This window comes from Nannizzia gypsea, genomic scaffold (assembly GCF_000150975.2).
Source record: "Nannizzia gypsea CBS 118893 supercont1.8 genomic scaffold, whole genome shotgun sequence".
NCBI classification, from domain to species: domain Eukaryota; kingdom Fungi; phylum Ascomycota; class Eurotiomycetes; order Onygenales; family Arthrodermataceae; genus Nannizzia; species Nannizzia gypsea.
In genome coordinates, this window is record NW_003345194.1 from 413501 (window position 1) to 430384 (window position 16884).

General features: G+C 47.9%; 8 protein-coding genes across 8 annotated transcripts; 4 read left to right on the forward strand and 4 right to left on the reverse strand.

The window, feature by feature from the left end:
• Positions 1-199: 199 nt before the first annotated feature.
• MGYG_07996 (allantoate permease) lies at positions 200-1104 on the forward strand (the record flags this gene model as incomplete). Its single annotated transcript, XM_003169780.1, has 5 exons — positions 200-248; positions 311-339; positions 402-750; positions 810-990; positions 1053-1104. The coding sequence occupies 5 exons, from the start codon at positions 200-202 to the stop codon at positions 1102-1104; spliced, it is 660 nt and encodes a 219-aa protein (XP_003169828.1).
• A 1762-nt stretch (positions 1105-2866) lies between these two features.
• Positions 2867-4213, forward strand: MGYG_07997 (hypothetical protein; the record flags this gene model as incomplete). The annotated part of the gene is made up of 1 exon (XM_003169781.1): positions 2867-4213. The coding sequence occupies one exon, from the start codon at positions 2867-2869 to the stop codon at positions 4211-4213; it is 1347 nt and encodes a 448-aa protein (XP_003169829.1).
• A 694-nt stretch (positions 4214-4907) lies between these two features.
• MGYG_07998 (hypothetical protein) lies at positions 4908-7359 on the reverse strand (the record flags this gene model as incomplete). The annotated part of the gene is made up of 2 exons (XM_003169782.1): positions 4908-5146; positions 6123-7359. The coding sequence occupies 2 exons, from the start codon at positions 7357-7359 to the stop codon at positions 4908-4910; spliced, it is 1476 nt and encodes a 491-aa protein (XP_003169830.1).
• Positions 7360-9214: 1855 nt separating this feature from the next.
• Positions 9215-9900, reverse strand: MGYG_07999 (U3 small nucleolar ribonucleoprotein IMP3; the record flags this gene model as incomplete). Its single annotated transcript, XM_003169783.1, has 3 exons — positions 9215-9388; positions 9446-9806; positions 9869-9900. The coding sequence occupies 3 exons, from the start codon at positions 9898-9900 to the stop codon at positions 9215-9217; spliced, it is 567 nt and encodes a 188-aa protein (XP_003169831.1).
• A 474-nt stretch (positions 9901-10374) lies between these two features.
• On the reverse strand, positions 10375-11621 carry MGYG_08000 (toxD protein; the record flags this gene model as incomplete). Its single annotated transcript, XM_003169784.1, has 2 exons — positions 10375-10930; positions 11101-11621. 2 exons carry the CDS (start codon positions 11619-11621, stop codon positions 10375-10377), a joined length of 1077 nt encoding a protein of 358 aa, XP_003169832.1.
• Positions 11622-12344: 723 nt separating this feature from the next.
• MGYG_08001 (hypothetical protein) lies at positions 12345-12818 on the forward strand (the record flags this gene model as incomplete). Its single annotated transcript, XM_003169785.1, has 1 exon — positions 12345-12818. The coding sequence occupies one exon, from the start codon at positions 12345-12347 to the stop codon at positions 12816-12818; it is 474 nt and encodes a 157-aa protein (XP_003169833.1).
• Positions 12819-14714: 1896 nt separating this feature from the next.
• Positions 14715-15558, forward strand: MGYG_08002 (hypothetical protein; the record flags this gene model as incomplete). The annotated part of the gene is made up of 3 exons (XM_003169786.1): positions 14715-14829; positions 14900-14971; positions 15029-15558. The coding sequence occupies 3 exons, from the start codon at positions 14715-14717 to the stop codon at positions 15556-15558; spliced, it is 717 nt and encodes a 238-aa protein (XP_003169834.1).
• Positions 15559-15848: 290 nt separating this feature from the next.
• MGYG_08003 (hypothetical protein) lies at positions 15849-16629 on the reverse strand (the record flags this gene model as incomplete). Its single annotated transcript, XM_003169787.1, has 2 exons — positions 15849-16351; positions 16473-16629. The coding sequence occupies 2 exons, from the start codon at positions 16627-16629 to the stop codon at positions 15849-15851; spliced, it is 660 nt and encodes a 219-aa protein (XP_003169835.1).
• Between the last annotated feature and the right edge of the window lie 255 nt (positions 16630-16884).

Genomic DNA, 16884 nt, shown 5'->3' on the forward strand with positions numbered 1-16884 from the left:
AGTCTTCCTTCTTACCGGTCTCTTGACCGTCACGCTGGGCTTGGGGTTCTACTGGCTGATTCCGGATAATCAGCTTAATGCCCGTTGGCTGAAGAAGGAAGACCGTATCCTGGCCGTGGAGAGAGTGAGAGTTAACCAGCAGGGTATTGGCAACAAACACTTTAAGCTGTACCAGTTTAAAGAAGCATTAGCCGACCCAATGACCTGGGCGTTTGTCTTTTATGCCATCGCAGCGGATATCCCTAACGGTGAGCGTTGATCCGTGTGATCGATAATGTCGAGATTGATAGATGCTAATAGACCTCGGCAGGCGGTATCAGCAACTTCTTCAGCCAGTTGGTAAGTACATACCTCTTGGTCATTCTAATTCTGCCATAGGATAAGCAGCTAAATGTCCATAGATCGTCGGATTCGGGTATACGCCCGAGCAGAGTCTGCTCTACGGCACCCCCGCTGGTGCTGTCGAAGTCGTAGCCTTGCTTCTCAACGGTTTCCTCGGCGACTACTACCAGCAGCGTATCCTCGTTTCATCGGGCGGCCTCCTTGTCGCCATCCTCGGCACAGCTCTCATGATAGCTTTGCCCGAGAGCCTCTCCGTCGGCCGTCTGATAGGTTACTACCTGACTCTGGCCTGTCCGACTCCATTCGTGTGCATCCTAGGCTTGATATCTTCGAACGTGGCAGGGTACACCAAGAAAACCACCGTTGCTGCGTTGTACCTGATCGGATATTGTGTAGGAAACATCATCGGTAGGTTGATTCATGTCCGTCAGTCAGTCGGGCTGCTCATGCTGACGTATCGACTGCAGGGCCACAAACGTTCCGCCCCGAGCATGCCCCAGAGTATACGCCCGCCAAAGCAACTATCCTGGCATGTTTCTCGGCCTGTCTGGTCGACATGTACTTCATCTGGTGGTGGTATAACCGACAGAACGAAAAGAAGGCCAAACTCAGAGCCGAGCCGGGCTACACCAAGGTCGAGAATCAGGAGTAAGTCTTCTCTTTCCCTTTTTTTCTTCTGTTCGACTGACTTACTGATGGCGATAAACTAGGTGGCTTGACCTGACGGACATAGAGAACGCGGAGTTTACGTATTCAGTGTAGATGTTTGACGTACCTGTATCTATCTCATGACTTACATGCAATGAATCTTCTTCTTGACATTCAACGGCAACGAGAGACGCACAGGATGTCCTGATATCTTGAGTTTCCTGTCAAAGTTGTCATCTCGTATGCATATGCCGAGTTACTCGTTCGGAGTCGACTCCTTATCTATGCAGCAGGTCACCGCTACTATGTGGCTCCTGGTCCAGCATGCAAGTGACCTGCTTTTCTGTCCGACTTTTGCCAGCGACTTCGGACGTGTGACCGGCAAAGAGACTTGACACAACTTTGTCCGCCTGCATATTGCTTCGCCTATCAGCCATAATAGCATTATATGCGCGAAAATCCCATTTTTCCGGTCTATTGTTTGACACAACGCCAGCGCACCCCATACTTAATTATTTATACGGAGTCGGGAGTGCACATAAACATGGCGGGTATAAACAGGAACTGAACACGTCGATATTTCGAACCGGTTCGTCCGGGTCGACCGCAACTTTGCTCTCGCCTTTCTCTTTCCCCCTGGCTGATCAACCCCAACCGTACTTAAGTGCGAACGAACTAGAGAGCCATGCAGTATGCATTGCAGCTCAAGTCAGAGTCTGCTCCAGTCCGAGCCCGACAAGGCGAGCCGGGGATACTAACTCAAGCTAACCCTGATAAACAACCTGCAAGGCCCAATAACCGGCCAGCAAGCCAGAGCTCGATCCGCCGCCACGCTGAGCCACGATTCGCCAGACTATTTTCTCCCTCCGGAGGTGCATGAATGATGCATGACGCATGGGCAAGGGTCAGGCGGGTTTTCGTTCCTTTTTCCCTTGTAACCGCCTGTTCTCTCCCCTTTAGTCTTTTTCCCTTTTGCTTCTGGTTCGCCCTTCCCGTGTGCCCCTGCGCGGGCGACATACTCCCGTCCGTCAAAAACACACTCCCACACACTTACGGTGAGAAGGGGGAGGCGATGGCGCCCAATCAGGGGGGGTGTTGGAGGAGCAGAAACAGAAGAAGATCGATCGAAGAAGAGGACCTTTGGTCACTTTTGCCCCGCTCCGAGGATGGGGGTTGTCATTTTTTCTGCATTCTTTTGCATCAGTAGTTTGACTGACTGGTTATAACGGCTGAGGGTTCCCTGTCTGCTTGTCTGTCCGTCCCTGATGGAAGATGTCTTGCGCGCCAGCTGTGACAGGAGTCGACCCAGAGACATGAAGGCATAGAGACATGACTGGTGAGCTTCTCAGTCTCAGTAGGCGCCTGGCTATCGGCTCTTCCGTCGTTGTTTTTGATGCTCCTCGGCGCTTGCTGCTGCAGTCCTCGTTCTATATATATTCACGCGCCTGATATATATATATTGCTCGCACTCTTCACTGCTGGCGGTGGCACCTCTACCCAGCTTCTTCATTTTCTTCTTCATTACCAGCATCCTCAAATTATAACTTATCGTCTCCATCTATAAGGCAGTCAGCAAGGCTTCAAGGTTGAGCTTCGAGTGATCAACAGCTTGTCTCCTGATTACCTCCACATGCGCACCCAATCACCAAGCTGCCTTCTTCTTCTTTCTTCTCCTTCACATGTCATCTGGCCCTTATAGATAGACCGTTAAAGAGGGATCTTCTGTCTTCTCTGGCCAAAGAGCGTAAGTCAGTTCATTTACAGCTAAAGTTGAGGTTGACGTTTGAGGTTGAAGCTGGTGGAAGTCTGCTGACTCTGGTACAAAGAAAGACGTCTACAACCTCCGACTAAGCATCACCAACCAGCACCAGCCATCATGGCCGGCCTCACATGCCAGACTCAAGCAAGTGATGGCGGGATCAGTGAAGATGATGCTATCTCTTCTCCCTTTATCTACATACCCAAGACCCAGAAGAAGCAGAATACCAGCAGCAAAGAAGACTATATAACGTCCTTCCTCTTCGAAGACCAGCGCCCCTTTGGTGCCTCTGCTGGAGATGAAGCATCCTATTTCCCACCATTCCAAGTAACAGAACTCGATACGCAGACGGTGACAGACCTGGCGCTGCCCGGTAGGACGTACACGGCCACCGGAAGCCCAGTATCGACCTTCTCCATGTCTAGCGCTGACGACGAGGACATCCCGGAGGTGCAGAGCTTGATCAAGCCATCTGCCACTACGTCTACTTGTACCGCTACATCTACATATAAACCAAGTGATGCGGGATCCAGAGCGTCCTCCTTCTCCATAGAGCGGCGGCGGACGTCAAGGGGACAGGCCTCTTCGTCTTCCAGGTCAACTTCGTCAACCAGGCCGAGGCGTAGCATGCAGCATCTACGCGGGAGATCTGGGACTGGGACTGGGACATATGTCAAATATACATCCTCTCGGTCAGATACAAGTAGCAGCTCGCAGCGTAACGAGCGCGATCTCATTACTCTGCATCGGGAAAGCTGCCTTCTGTTCAGTCAGACAGGGCCATACAAAGAGCTATCGTCGTCTCCTACAGACCGCAACCCCTTATCAGCCCGCCACGCCAACTCACACGCCTCTACCGCACCAGCCAGGCGCCCTTCTTTCCAACATACTCAACACTCAGCTTCTGCATCTCCACTGCTCAGGCCAGAAAACACGCCTACTTCTCCATTCCAGTCGGATGGCATCCCGTCTCCGCCCATCAACCAGTCCACATGGAACCCCCTGAATGACGAAACTATCAACATCTCCTCTTCACCACCGCCTCTCCCCAAGACAGTAATAGACTGGACTTCCCCCTCAACCAGGCGGAGGGAATATGAGAAGATTGACCGTGCCAGTCGCGGGATACGTGGCGCCTGGAGAAAGTTTGCTCCCCAGTGGTGTCAGAGTAAAGATGCCCGAGCGCCCTTTTTCGAAGAGTGCAAGGCCGGCCATGCAAAGGATGACGGCAGCGTGAGGAGATTCCGCATGGATATCCCAGAGGAAGAAGATGCTGATACAGTAGCCGATCAACCATCGCGTCCGGGGCTAGGCGTTTTGAGAAACGGACTCGTCTCAGCGCTTACTAGACTCAAGTCAGAGAATGAGGCTGTTCAGCCTGTCAATGAGAAGGAGAATTCTGCTCCCATTCCCATCAAATCGTGGCGGCCTTTCGTCAGCAGACGTAACTCGTCTTTCGTCTAAGTTTATGTCCCTTTTCATGCATTACGCATTACGGCCACTCATTAACCCCCTTCCCCATGCATTCTGATTCTAATGATACCACATTGACATTACCCAGCATAGCTATTGATTTAATTGATTTTACAGCACAGCGAGCAACAAGACACTGCCCATGCATAAGAAAGCCCCCAGGATATTCACGCTCCCCTTCAGCACTGTCCCTACACTTGATATTTTTGCGCTCTACATACTTGCTTTAATCCACCATCCCCAGTTCCTATTATCCTGCATTATCCCCCTACCATATCACACAAGCATATGATACCAGATGTTTCACAGTCAAAAGCATTTTTTCCCAAGTTCTTTATTACTAGCAATTAGGGGTCAGGGATACCCCTTTTCATTTGTTCTATATGCATTGCATAGATAGTTAAATTCCATCACAGATGTTGATATTATACATCAGGGACAAAGAGCAAAACAAAGAACTTCGTCGGCATGGCATTCCAACAAACCAACGTATATAACCCGTTTGATGCCTAGTTGGTCCGCAGATCAACCTTCCGTTTAATACCAGTTACTAATTCATCGAGGTATCAAGTGGATGATTAATATGTTGATCGCCGCCGCTATGCTTCGCTTGCATATGATTAAGGAAAGAGTCTCTTTGGGACAACTGTTGGTCTCAAGTAGAGTACAGGGAATGGGGCATATCTTACCCAGAGTCCGTCATCGACTCACGATTAAAGTAATATGTTGTTTTGGATACCAGCCACTCTGACGTGGATTTTTCGAGGTCATACTTCGGACCATTGTCACCCTGAGCATTATGGCATTGGCGGCTACACTTTTGAGCGTTCCCTCTATGTAAGCTGATTCCTCGCGGGTAGATATACGCCGCACCCATCCAGTCAACGACGTACGATGTAAGGATTCCCGCATATACTTTTGTGCCTATCTATGCTTACTTAAAAAATAGCCTACCCACGTCTCGTTTGTAAATAAACTTGCGCCAGCACTCTCCAGCCTGAACGAGCTTGGAAACTAGGTCGATTGTGATTAGCAAGTTATAGAATTAGGAGAATGAATACGACGCCATGGGTAGTGGAATCTAACTAGCGGAGAATGGCCTGGTTGATTTTCTTTGTGTGTTAATGTGATATTCACACATGGATTATACCTCCTACACACATTAGTTATTACATATATAAGTACACCACGCATACACTCGATGATTTCCCGCACAGATTTACTATAAACTGGCAACACCTAGATCCCAATGCCCATACTTGTCTCTGTAAATATTATCTATGCAGCAATTGGCATACTGGTGAAGAAAGGAAATAGGTGCAGTCAAGCTAGATAACACATAAGGCACAACTGCCTCTCGTTGTCGATGCCACCTTCACGGCGGGAGGGTATTTCTGCCAGCCAGCCTCCTGGGGTGCCGACATTATCATCCACTCTGCAACTAAATGGGTCAGTGGTAGTGGCACAAGCAGTGTACGCCGGGAGAGAATGCGGCCATGGGAGTTTTCGAGATCCTATTTCGCCTATCTTTGGGGATAGAGGACATACAAGATCTTATCGCTGACTTTGAACAGGCATTTGAGGTGGCTCAGCGCACCTAGAGAATTGCGTAGTTGTACACTGTTTTGAGAATGAATTTCGACAGCTACCTGAGCTTCTGAGATGCCTTCTTGTTCATAGCTTAATTATCTCACATATAAATGGTACAATTTAGCCTCTAATTGGTGAATTCAACGGTTCCCCATGCGCGCTGCAGCCTAAATGACTTTGGAAACCATTCCGGTTCTTTCCCAGTCGTCATCATCTCTACTAACGCCTCAGCACAACGAAAGGCCATAGCCACTGTAATTCCAGGTCAGTTATTTCACGACTTAAATAAGGCAAATGGTAAGAAACGTACTGCCATGTCCATTCATACCCACAGACATCCACAATCCCTTCTGGCCCGGGGATTCACCGACAAGAGGGAACGTGTCGGGTGTGTAACAGGTGATACCCGACCAGTCCCTGACAGCACGACTGTCGTCACCCCACGCCTCGGGACTAAAGAACTGGGAAGGCGCACGGTGGAGATAGTTGGCAATGTCCGGATTTACTATAGCATCGTTCGTGGTGTCACGATCGCCAGTCTTGGAGTGACTTCTGCCGCCACCGTAGATGAGAAGGTGGTCTTGAGCATGGTACATGAGGTAGTCACCGCTGCCGGCGTCATTAAGCCCTGCACTACCGCGCAATAGTGCTTCCGGGTCATCTAGCATATTCTTTCCAGGCCTCAAGGCAGTAGCCTGGCTCCTTGCGGGTGTCAGGAAGCCCGTAGCAGCTAGGCCACGGTGTAGGGGATTCGTGTAGCCATTGGTGGCAAGGACGACTTGGTTTGCATGGACGGTGCCCCTGTCCGTGTTGACGAGCCAACCGTCCCCTTGTGCGTGCGCAGTAATGTCAAGTGCTGTCGTTGTGGTTTGCAGATTGAGACCCTTCTCCAAGCTAAGCTCCAGCATCCGGCATACCAGACGATACGGGTTCTGGGTATGGGCGGGCCAAGAAATGGCTCCAACAATGGCAGGCATTCCCATATGTTTCCTGGCCTCTTGTCCATGCAAGACTCTCCGACGAATCGAGGGCGCAAGGTCGGGCTTCCGACGTTTAACCTCATCTCGAGCCTCAAGAACATCCAATACAGCTGCCCACTCCTCCTGAGTGACATAGACATCCGCTGTCTCAACATTGGCAAAGTCGCAATCGACATGGTGGTCGCGCACAAAATCCGCAATGTCCTGGACATTGGCCTCCTCGAGCCTCTCGAACTTGAGCGCCTCGTCTTCGCCTAGGGCCTGGGCATAACGGCTGTAGTTAAGCCAAAACCCAGCCCGACAGTGGCCTCCGTTACGGCCCGAAGCGCCCGAGGCCGATGTGCGGGCCTCGAGCATAAGAATCGAGAGGCCAGCATTGCGTGTTAGGAGTTTGTATGCTATGGCCGCGCCGGAGATACCTGAGCCCACGATAATATAGTCAAATTTATGGGACGTTGGCAGGGCTGATGTTGTTCGGTGGTTTGCGATATGATGCGGAGGCATTTGCCAGTAGGATACTGTGGGATTGGGGTGGGGGAACCCAGGGAAACTTTCACCGCCGCCCATGATGGATAGAGGTGGATTCGATAGTGTGAGATACAAAGAGCTTATAACAACATTGGGTACGGAGCAATTTAGAAGCGATTAATAAACTGGCGCCTCGGACGTTAACCTGATGGTCGCTTCCCCCCTGTGGTACTACCGATCCTCATTTAAATAGCAAATGTAGTACGGAGTACAGAGTACAGCGTACAACACTCCAACTTATCAAAAACCCTAATTTATTGCTGGGCGAATGGCAGGCTGATGAGTATGTTGGTGCCTAGGGGGTCGATAAGCAGGTCGATTTGATATTATATACAATATTAGTTAGGCTCAATATATGTTTGTGGTCATTTGTCCTTGTGTATATCGACGGCATTATAATCTACTCGATGTCGCTTGACACACATATCGCTAACCTAGACGCAGTACTTGACGCCCTTTAGTCAGTGGGTATCACTCTATCTCTTAAAGAAGTGCTTCGCCTACCAATCTGTCGAAGTACTTGGCCATCGCGTCGGCCGTCTTGGTGTTGTAACGCAGCAGCGGAAGGTTGCCGCTATCGTAAACATACCATTCCCACGCAGATGGATCTCGGCCTTTTCGAATACTACAGACCTGAAGCTCAAAACGCTGCTATCTAAGAATGCACCTAAGAAATAAGGGGAGCGGCGGTCGTTTATGTCTAGAATAGCGCTAGACACGCCACTGCCCGCGCCGTATGACAAGTTGTACGACGAATGCAAGGAAACTTGGCGAATTCTTAAAAACCTCACCCGTCTCGAAATAGACACAGCTGCATTGTAAACATGGGTATGGGGTGGCGAGGATCACGACTGGCTATCGAGCTTGCCGTCTATAGACGTCACTGTAGTCTCGAGCTATTGCGGCTCTCTAATGACATCTGACTTGTTGTAACCAACTGATTCGACGACTAACTGTCGTCAAATATTGTAAGAAAAAGGAAAAACTTCCAGAATGAAGGCAATTGGTCAAACCAAGGTGTGCTACCAATGTCGTGCGCGTGGCACGTCGTATGATGTGATGTCACTCTTTTGAATGGAGCATAATGCTTGATTGGTTGTGGTATAGAATTCGTGCCGCCACCAGTGAATAGATCAACCAATGAATCAATCAAAACATATAATATAAGGCCCAGAGAGTATCCGTACCCGATACCTATCACCACATCCTTTATAAAGAGATGACTCCTCATTACTAAAATATGCGATGTACTCGTGAGAGGTACACTAGTTGAAATGACCGCTGATATAGCAGTCGCTGTCAAAGAAGGTCTTGCAAAGTGGGCTTCTTTAAGTTAGCAAGCTTGTGGGACTATTATCGATATTATATAACTTGATTATATATCTTACCATCATATATTATATTTGCGTCTGGCCTTATCAATAATCTTTATATCCTCCTTTTCGAGATTGTCTTGTGCTCGGATGATATCGTCGAATTTAAGTATCCCGCTTCTTCGTACAGTGAATCTCCTCCACAGGCTCCATAGACAGAGGGCTATATAATTTCCCATGCGTTCATATTTTATAGATAGCGAAAAGAACTTTGACGGACGCCCGGGGCAGTGATTAGACTCGTCTTTGCGAAGGCCATTTGCAGAATACTGGCCAGAGGGTGCAATATATACCTAGCAAGACCTGCAAACTCCATGCAGTTTACAAAAACGGGATATATATCTTTCCGCCTGATCGATCAGGAGGTTCAATCGCCAGGCGCTTTGCTCTTTGTTTCAAGCGGGAGACCACCAAACGGTGCATGTCTGAATTCAACGCTCAACTATAAACACAGACTTTTATATTCCGGCGCGACAAAAACAGTGCAAGGGTATATTTATATAACGAGACAAATCCCACAATCATAGCAAATCGAAATCATCCAGCTTCTCCTGGTACCGCAGGATATTCCTCTTAATCTTACTCGAGTCAACCCAGGTAACGAAATCCTCCATATTCCTCGTCACCAGAAAAGCAGGGTCGGTAACCACCTCTGTCCCAACACGCACATGTCCCTGCTCAATAAACTTAACAGCCTATCATGTCCCATTAGCAAGCCCGTCATAGGTAGAGTGTGTAACGCATGAACATACCGACGGAACACTCTCCACCATCCCATTCCTTGCCATAACCACACCCAGTCTCCTCCTCGCAAATGTGCTAACGGTAACTTCTCTTTCGACTTTACTTAGCCCTGCCCCTTGCTCGCGGTTTTGTTTCAATATCCCCATCGACCATAGCTTCTCTAGCATCTGTGACTCGAGCTGTTTGCGCACTGGGTCGGAGTCCGGGTCTAACGCGGAGAGCTTATGAGCTAATTGCCGTAGGGAACCGCATATAGCGTTGTACTTTTTATAGTCTAGGGGGTCTTGGAGGTGATAGCGGCGTCGGATAGTGGCCTCGCGGTGGTTGTTGTCGGATTTGTAGGTGTAGAGATCGACCTTTTTAAGGAGCCTGGAGAGAGAATTATTTAGCGGGAGCCGTTAGAGAAGAAAAAATGACAGAAAATTGCTTACTTCTGCTCGTGATGCTTGAGCTTTCGGACCATCCTGTGCGGCTTCTGTTGAATTGTCCAATGTTCAATGTTTTATCCAACTTCCGGCTTTCTCTTTGGTCTTTTTGGTGAACTTTCTGTAAATTTGTGATTGAGAGCGATAAGAGATGACTAAGCATATTATTTATGTAAATTGTGTGACACGTGATCACTTTATTTATGCATAAATCTGAGCTTAAATTGAGTTATGTATCACGTGAACTAAGCATAAATTGACGTCATGACTAAGTAGAATGAGTGAGCAGCCAATCAGCATCCGCAAACCTCGCAAAGCCAACCGCTGCGACTTCTCCAATCTCATTCGTCCAGGACATAAAAGTACATTTTCCTTGATGCGAGTCAAGGAATGACATGCTTTCAAAGTACATACAAGGGGGCCAACTTGGCAGAGACAACACGAGCCGTTTCGTCATATAGAATTCTAAAAAAAGGAACAGACATGCAGAGGGAATGTTTTTCACCCCTCCTTCACGCTGCTTCCGGGGGTTCTAGGCCAGGAGTCTCCGCCACCCGATATACCAGCTTGCTCCGGGTTATCTTGCCGTCTCTCATGCTCTCGAGGCCTTCGAGGGCTCCCGCAAGGCCACGCCCGCACACCTCTTGGGGATGGACCTTGATCTTGCCGTTCGCAAGCAGTTGGTTTGCCATGGAGACAAATTCTTTCGCGTATCGAAACCCGGAGTGGTCCGGGGGTATCACCGGCCCATCCTCAGACATTTGGACTTTCTCACCAAACATATAGTAGGCCATAGTGTAGCTTGATTCGACGTCGTCTCGAGGACAGGGCTCCGGCAGCAGAGCAAAGTATCGACCGCCGGAACCGGTGGACAGGGCGTGAGCGCATATGCGGGCGCTGGCAGGGAGCGATATCGTGTCCCAGGCGAGTTTTAATCTATTCTCGGTAAACTCACGGATTTTGAGGCCACAATCCAAGTCATGGTAGTCGAATGCTGCCACGGCGCCTAGGCTTCTTACAAACTCGAAATTCCGCGGAGAGCAGACTGCGATTGGGGCAAAGCCGGACCTATGAGTTGAGCTCTCTATCGTCAGCAAAGCGGTTGATTTGTGCGATTATGGCCTTGGAAAATAATTCCTTTTCCAGGTCAAAATTGCAATTGGCTTTTTCGGGTTTTTGGTTGGACGTCAAGCTCCATGGGTATCTTCAAACGCTACTCCCCCTCCAAAGGAACGTACAGTTTTGCAAATTGGATGCCCAGCGAGCCAGTCGCTGTGCTTCCGCCGTATATCAGGACCGGTGTCCTCTTGAAGCTGGGGGAGGTGGGTAGATCCAACCCAAGACCAAGATATAACCCTTGACACACGGTGATGATGCCTACCCCGAGTGTGGCGGCCTCCTCGAAGGATAGGTTGTCTGGAATATGCGACTGAACGTCTGCCTTGACAAGGATGTAGTTGCCAAACGCTCCGTCGTCTGGTTCTTGTCTGTTGCAGCCATGGACAACGCCGTAGACCCTATCACCCTTCTTGAACTTCTTCCTGACTCCCTTGCCTATGGCTTCCACAATACCGGAATAATCACAGCCCACGACGGCTCCCACCACACCAGCGTCAATATGTTTCCAGTCGGTCGGGTTCAGCGCTATCGCAACAGGTTTTACCAACATAAACCTGTCTCTCACCACCGGCAGAGGCCGATCAACGACCTCCGCTCGGCCTGGGCCAAGTACTGCGATAACCTTCCTAGATGACCCCATAGTGGCCTTACCCTCAGGCTTTCAGATTTTCCACAGAGTTTTCTTATCTTCCCGCCAGCAAGTTTTTATAATTTTTTACCTTCACTTTTCCACTTTCCGAGCTCACGGTGTCTTCATGCTCGCGACGAGCCCTTTTATGTGGACTTCTCCGTAGCCTCCGGGAGCTCCCAACAGGCTGCCCCCGATAGCCTTGCCCTTGAGAACCGTCAAGGGAAGGGGATAGGCTTATGTCAGTTACGATCCTTCTGTCAAACGGCGAAACCTGCTAGGCATGATTGGCCGCTGCTAGGGGTTCATATCTCCATAATTAATTTAAAGCCCATTACATCATGGTCCCACAGCGGTCAGACTCGAGGTTGCGCAGCAACTTGTCGCTAGTAGTGGAGCGATGACATGGCCTGGCCAGGGAGCAACAGGGAGGAGATCGTTGATTTGAGCGTCGCAAGGGGCTTTAGGGACGGATAAATACCCCTTTTACCCTCCCTTCTCAACACATCTCTCCTCTTTCTGCATAAACACTAGGACGCCGTTCACAAAAGGCCATACACCGAAAAAAAGTCCATCAAACCAGAAAACTGACATTTTATTTTTCGCTTCTTTTCCTCTTCTGAAGTGGCCGTTTGCCTTGCTTTGCTCGCATCCGCCCCTATACTCCGTACGGGGCCCGCCACCATCACCAAAGAAAAACCACACCACCAGCGAACAACAGTCACAACCATTACCATGGAGTCAATTCCGATATCAATAAACACTCTCTCCATTGACGAGCCCATTCTCGAATCACCAACGACCCCCCGTAGCTACTCGATGGCTCTCGCAGCTCGTCACGCAAACATGCGCGATTCTCACTGCCAACACCGCCAAATCCCGTCGCCACAGCTATCTTCACAATCTCCATCCTCTCCATGCCCCCCACCCGCCAAAATACTACGCCATCCGTCTCCAATCCGATATCAATCCACTCCGCCTTCATCTCGCTGCTTTGCTGATATCCTCGACCCAACCATCAACCTCTCCGATGACAATGGCGACAGGTCGAATGACGTCGATCTCCAGGTTAAACTCGCACTGATCGACCTGCTCAACTGCAGCGATATTAAGACGGATCAAGAATCTCGCCTATGGGTGCAGAACAAACTCATGGATACCGAACATCGATTAAAAGCCAGACGACGAAGCAGAGTCTTGCACTGCTAGCATTCGTCTAAGCCGTGTTGCTCGTTTGTTCTTGTTTTCACCTTGGCCCAGTCGCCCATTCGCAGTGCATGAGAGTTCATGGGCACAGATACTCTTTAAGGCGGCTTTCTTTTTTTTGGCTTATTCTTGAAAATTATTTTCTCTTCTTTTTCAGCTGGACCATTTTACGGGCGTTTTATCGGCAGCGCTGGTTGGAAGCTGTTAGCGGAAGCGCTCTTTGCATCGACGCAGTTATCTTTTTCCTTTCTTTTCTCTCCTTTCTTCTCCTCCCACCTTCCTTCTGGCATGGACTCGGTATCTCATTGGGTATATCTCTTTAATACTTTCTTTTAAATGTATTTACTATTTAATATTCACACACTCGAGAATGCAGACATGCACTTCTTCTCGCCCTTCCAGTATGCCATAACTCCTTTTCCTGTTACTAGTGTTTCGCTAAAAAAATAGCCGCACCACTTTTATCGTGTGATAATGCCATTCTACTACCACAACTTCAGGGTTCATTCCCCTTGCATTTTTTGATGGGCCTTCCTTCCCCAAGCTGATGTGAAAGTCGCAGATCAACTAAAGATACGCAAAACTACCGTGGGGCCATAACACAAGATGATTCTTTTCTGAACCCTAAGGAATTAAGAATCTCTTATGCACTAGGATAAGTTGGCCACTTAACTATGTCTATTATGTTGAAGCAACGCTCGGGAATAACACCAATCACGTCTTATGCCGCCCCGACCATCATTTGCATACAAGTCCACGGCCTCGCAATGTTGTCAAGAAGATCACTGGCGACAATGGAAAGTAGCCAGACTATCCACCCTTTCTCCTATGACCATTTGTTCTCCCTTTCAATTGTTCGATGTTTTATTAGTTACACACGTTGCACTCGATCTTTCAAAAGTTACCCTCCGGAAAGACTTCATTCTCAAAGAGTGGGAGATTATCATGGACGTTCAAATCATGTAGGATGAAAAAGGGCACGCGACGACTCATGGGCACTACTACAGATGATCATAGTCAAATCATGTACTACTCCGCAAAAATCGTAGCAAATTCGTTCAGCGTTTCCTTTGAAGCGTTTGATGGATAAGATCAGATAAGGACGAAAGTGGGGTAGGAGAGCTCTCTGACCAATAGAAGGCTCTTATTCACACGATTAAGTTATCAGATCGGAATTAACTTTCTACAGCCATATAAATAGGAAGGAAAGAAGAGAGAAGGGTCGTTTTAATCAGCTATAAATTACAGCTATACCCTTGTCACTTGATCAGTCGTGTGATATGTATTTCAGCTGCTACTATAATGGGTTTAGGTGATAGTTATAGCCTGGTGTTACCATTATATCTTGGCTTAGATGTGTTAACTAACTAAGAAGGGTTGACTTTTTGACCAATGGAGACAGAGGGTTGAGCTGAGCTTCGAACAAAGATGTAATGCAACATACTAGAATTCGTTATCCACTGGCCGGAAGGATGATATGCAGTTGTACTAATTAGAGCTCCACCGGAAATCAAGTTGTTTGCGGTACCTCACAGTTCGCCCCATGCCTCAGAGGAAATTTCAATTATAACTAGTTAACCCTGGGCGCGTGCTATGGAGTGGTCATTCGTCTTTACACGTACATATAATGTAGCCCGGTTATCCGGCAGCGCCTCCTCTTTTGTGCAAGGCACAGGGCTGTTAAAGATAGATTCAGCCCTCATATAATCTTTCGACACATCAGCTTTTACTGATAGACAATAACTATAACGTTACACCTAGGTCGCATGATTGCTGGCGACGATAGCTGGAATATATATATATATATATATATCACGTGTAGTGCGTTCATGCTACAGCGTCCTGGAAATAGTCTACATCGGCAGCCATTGTAGATGCGTTGAAACAGAACTGAGCAAGATGGACCCTGTAAGATTCATATGGCCCCATAGCCGAGAGCAGAATGCGGCCCAATACAGCGCTTCTCCTTGCGGCTCGGCTGCGGGTGTTATAAATCGAACCTATTTTCCTTTATGTGAGTGTATAACCTATCTAAATACGGCTCATGTAGAACAGTGGAAGTTTATTGACGGAGATTTAACTAGCGCATGGAGTACTAGCACTTGTAATCGAAGAAGATACATCTAATATCCAAGTGAGCATATCGTACAAAGAAAGTAAGTAGGCCTGATGATTTCAAGGGGCTGACGACTGCTAATTAGATAAATCATTAGATCCCATGTCAAATGATGATTTCGTCATCCTCATAAAACCAAACCGAATCAAAGGCACTGGCCTCGGTGGTGGATGTTACCCCGTCCCAGACCCTCCAAAAAATACCATGAATGAAACAGATGCCACCTTGCAGATCAAATATCAGGCTCCCATTGACCACGGAAATATAGAAACCTCTTATTCTTGTGCAGACATCAGATATATTGCTTCCGGTAGCTTTCACCCTCGAGTTCCTTGCTTCAGCAATGCATCGGGCGAATTTATACTCCCCAGCTCTACATCGAGTGCAGTGCCTAGCATTCAGCCAACAATAAAAGCCGATCTAGCTGGAAGTTTGAAGATAGGGCTTCGCCGAGGTGCCATTGCGGGGATTGCTACTGGAGTACTTGTGGGTGTGGTCCTGATTGTGCTTTCGTACGTTGGGTATAGGAGGTATCAACATTGGGGTGGAGCCCGACACTATCACTTGTCGGTAAGAAATTCCAAATGGGACGGTGCTGGAAATGTAGTTTCAGGTAGGGAAGCCTGATTTGCAACGATAGAACGATAATCAATAGGGGCCCAGTTGCTGGTTTTGCAGCTTAGAAGCATACCGGTATAGGGGCTAACGATATTGAGTCATGGTTCTAAACTGAAGACATAAAAGTCGAGCTCAACTTTATGAATGAATGTACATAGAACATCACAAAAATCAGACAGCTGACGGTTGTTGCAGTTTGTTAAACAGACAATACTTACCAAGATATTCCCCTTTATAAAAGGATGATGCTTTTCATGGACCTCCATTTTCCTGGCTGGAAGCTTTTATAGGGAGTTAACCTACAAAGAGCACAAAACATGTTCCAAAAAGGTCCCATTCATATTGATAACAGACATCTTCTTCGTTTCAAATATCTTGCACAGGTCCGGATAATGCCCTGCGAAGGCAACGTAAAGTATTTGCATCCATAGCCCCATATACCACGTTGACAGCAGCTCCTTTACTGCCTCTGAGTTTGCTGGAAGGTAAAACTCAAGATCATTTCTTTTGCATATCATCGATTCAAGCATGGCACCGTCTAGCCCGTTGTCGGTAATCCGTTTGAAATTCACCGTCTCGCAGAGGTTTGTGACTTGCTCTGCACTCTCAGCTGCTCCTATTACATGCAGTAAAAGGATAATGCTCTCCATGCTGATGATATTTTTAACGGGGCTTTGGGTTGTGCGCCGAGATACTCTACCAGCTCGGTGTTTTTGGTTATGCGGCCCAGAAGAGAGTGGCTGGCCATCGAAAGCAAAAGGGGGAAGGAAGTTGCTTGGGATAAGATCTCGAAGAGGGTTTCCTAGTGTGAGCAGCTAGTTATTAGCGTTGGAATAAATAGTTAGATAAATAAATCCTTATTCAAAAATATTTCTCTCAACATACATGTAACTAGAATAGGGACCCTTGAAGTACGCACTCACCCTCAAGAACATGCTGTAGGTGGGTGGCCACTGAATCATCGACAATAGCCACATCCTCTACTCTTTGGTGGAAACGGCTGCGATCTGATGAGGCAGAGGTTTTGGCTCCCATAGCCAAATAGGATAGTAAAGGCGTAAGGAGTAGATACATTCGCATTTTCTTCATACTATGGTATAAACTTAGGTATATTGAAGAACAAAGCCTTATAGCCAAGGTGTGCAACGTATGCTGGCGAAGCTCTAAATTTATTGATAAGGGTAATATACCCTGTAATGATTTTCTGAGAAGGCAGATCGTAAATAGTAAAGCGGGTTTATAGCATTCAGTGACTGGGGAGTGATTTTCTTTGTTGCAGTCATAGTTATATGTTGCTGAATATGCTGGGTATCTGATTCACCGTGAAGATTAAGA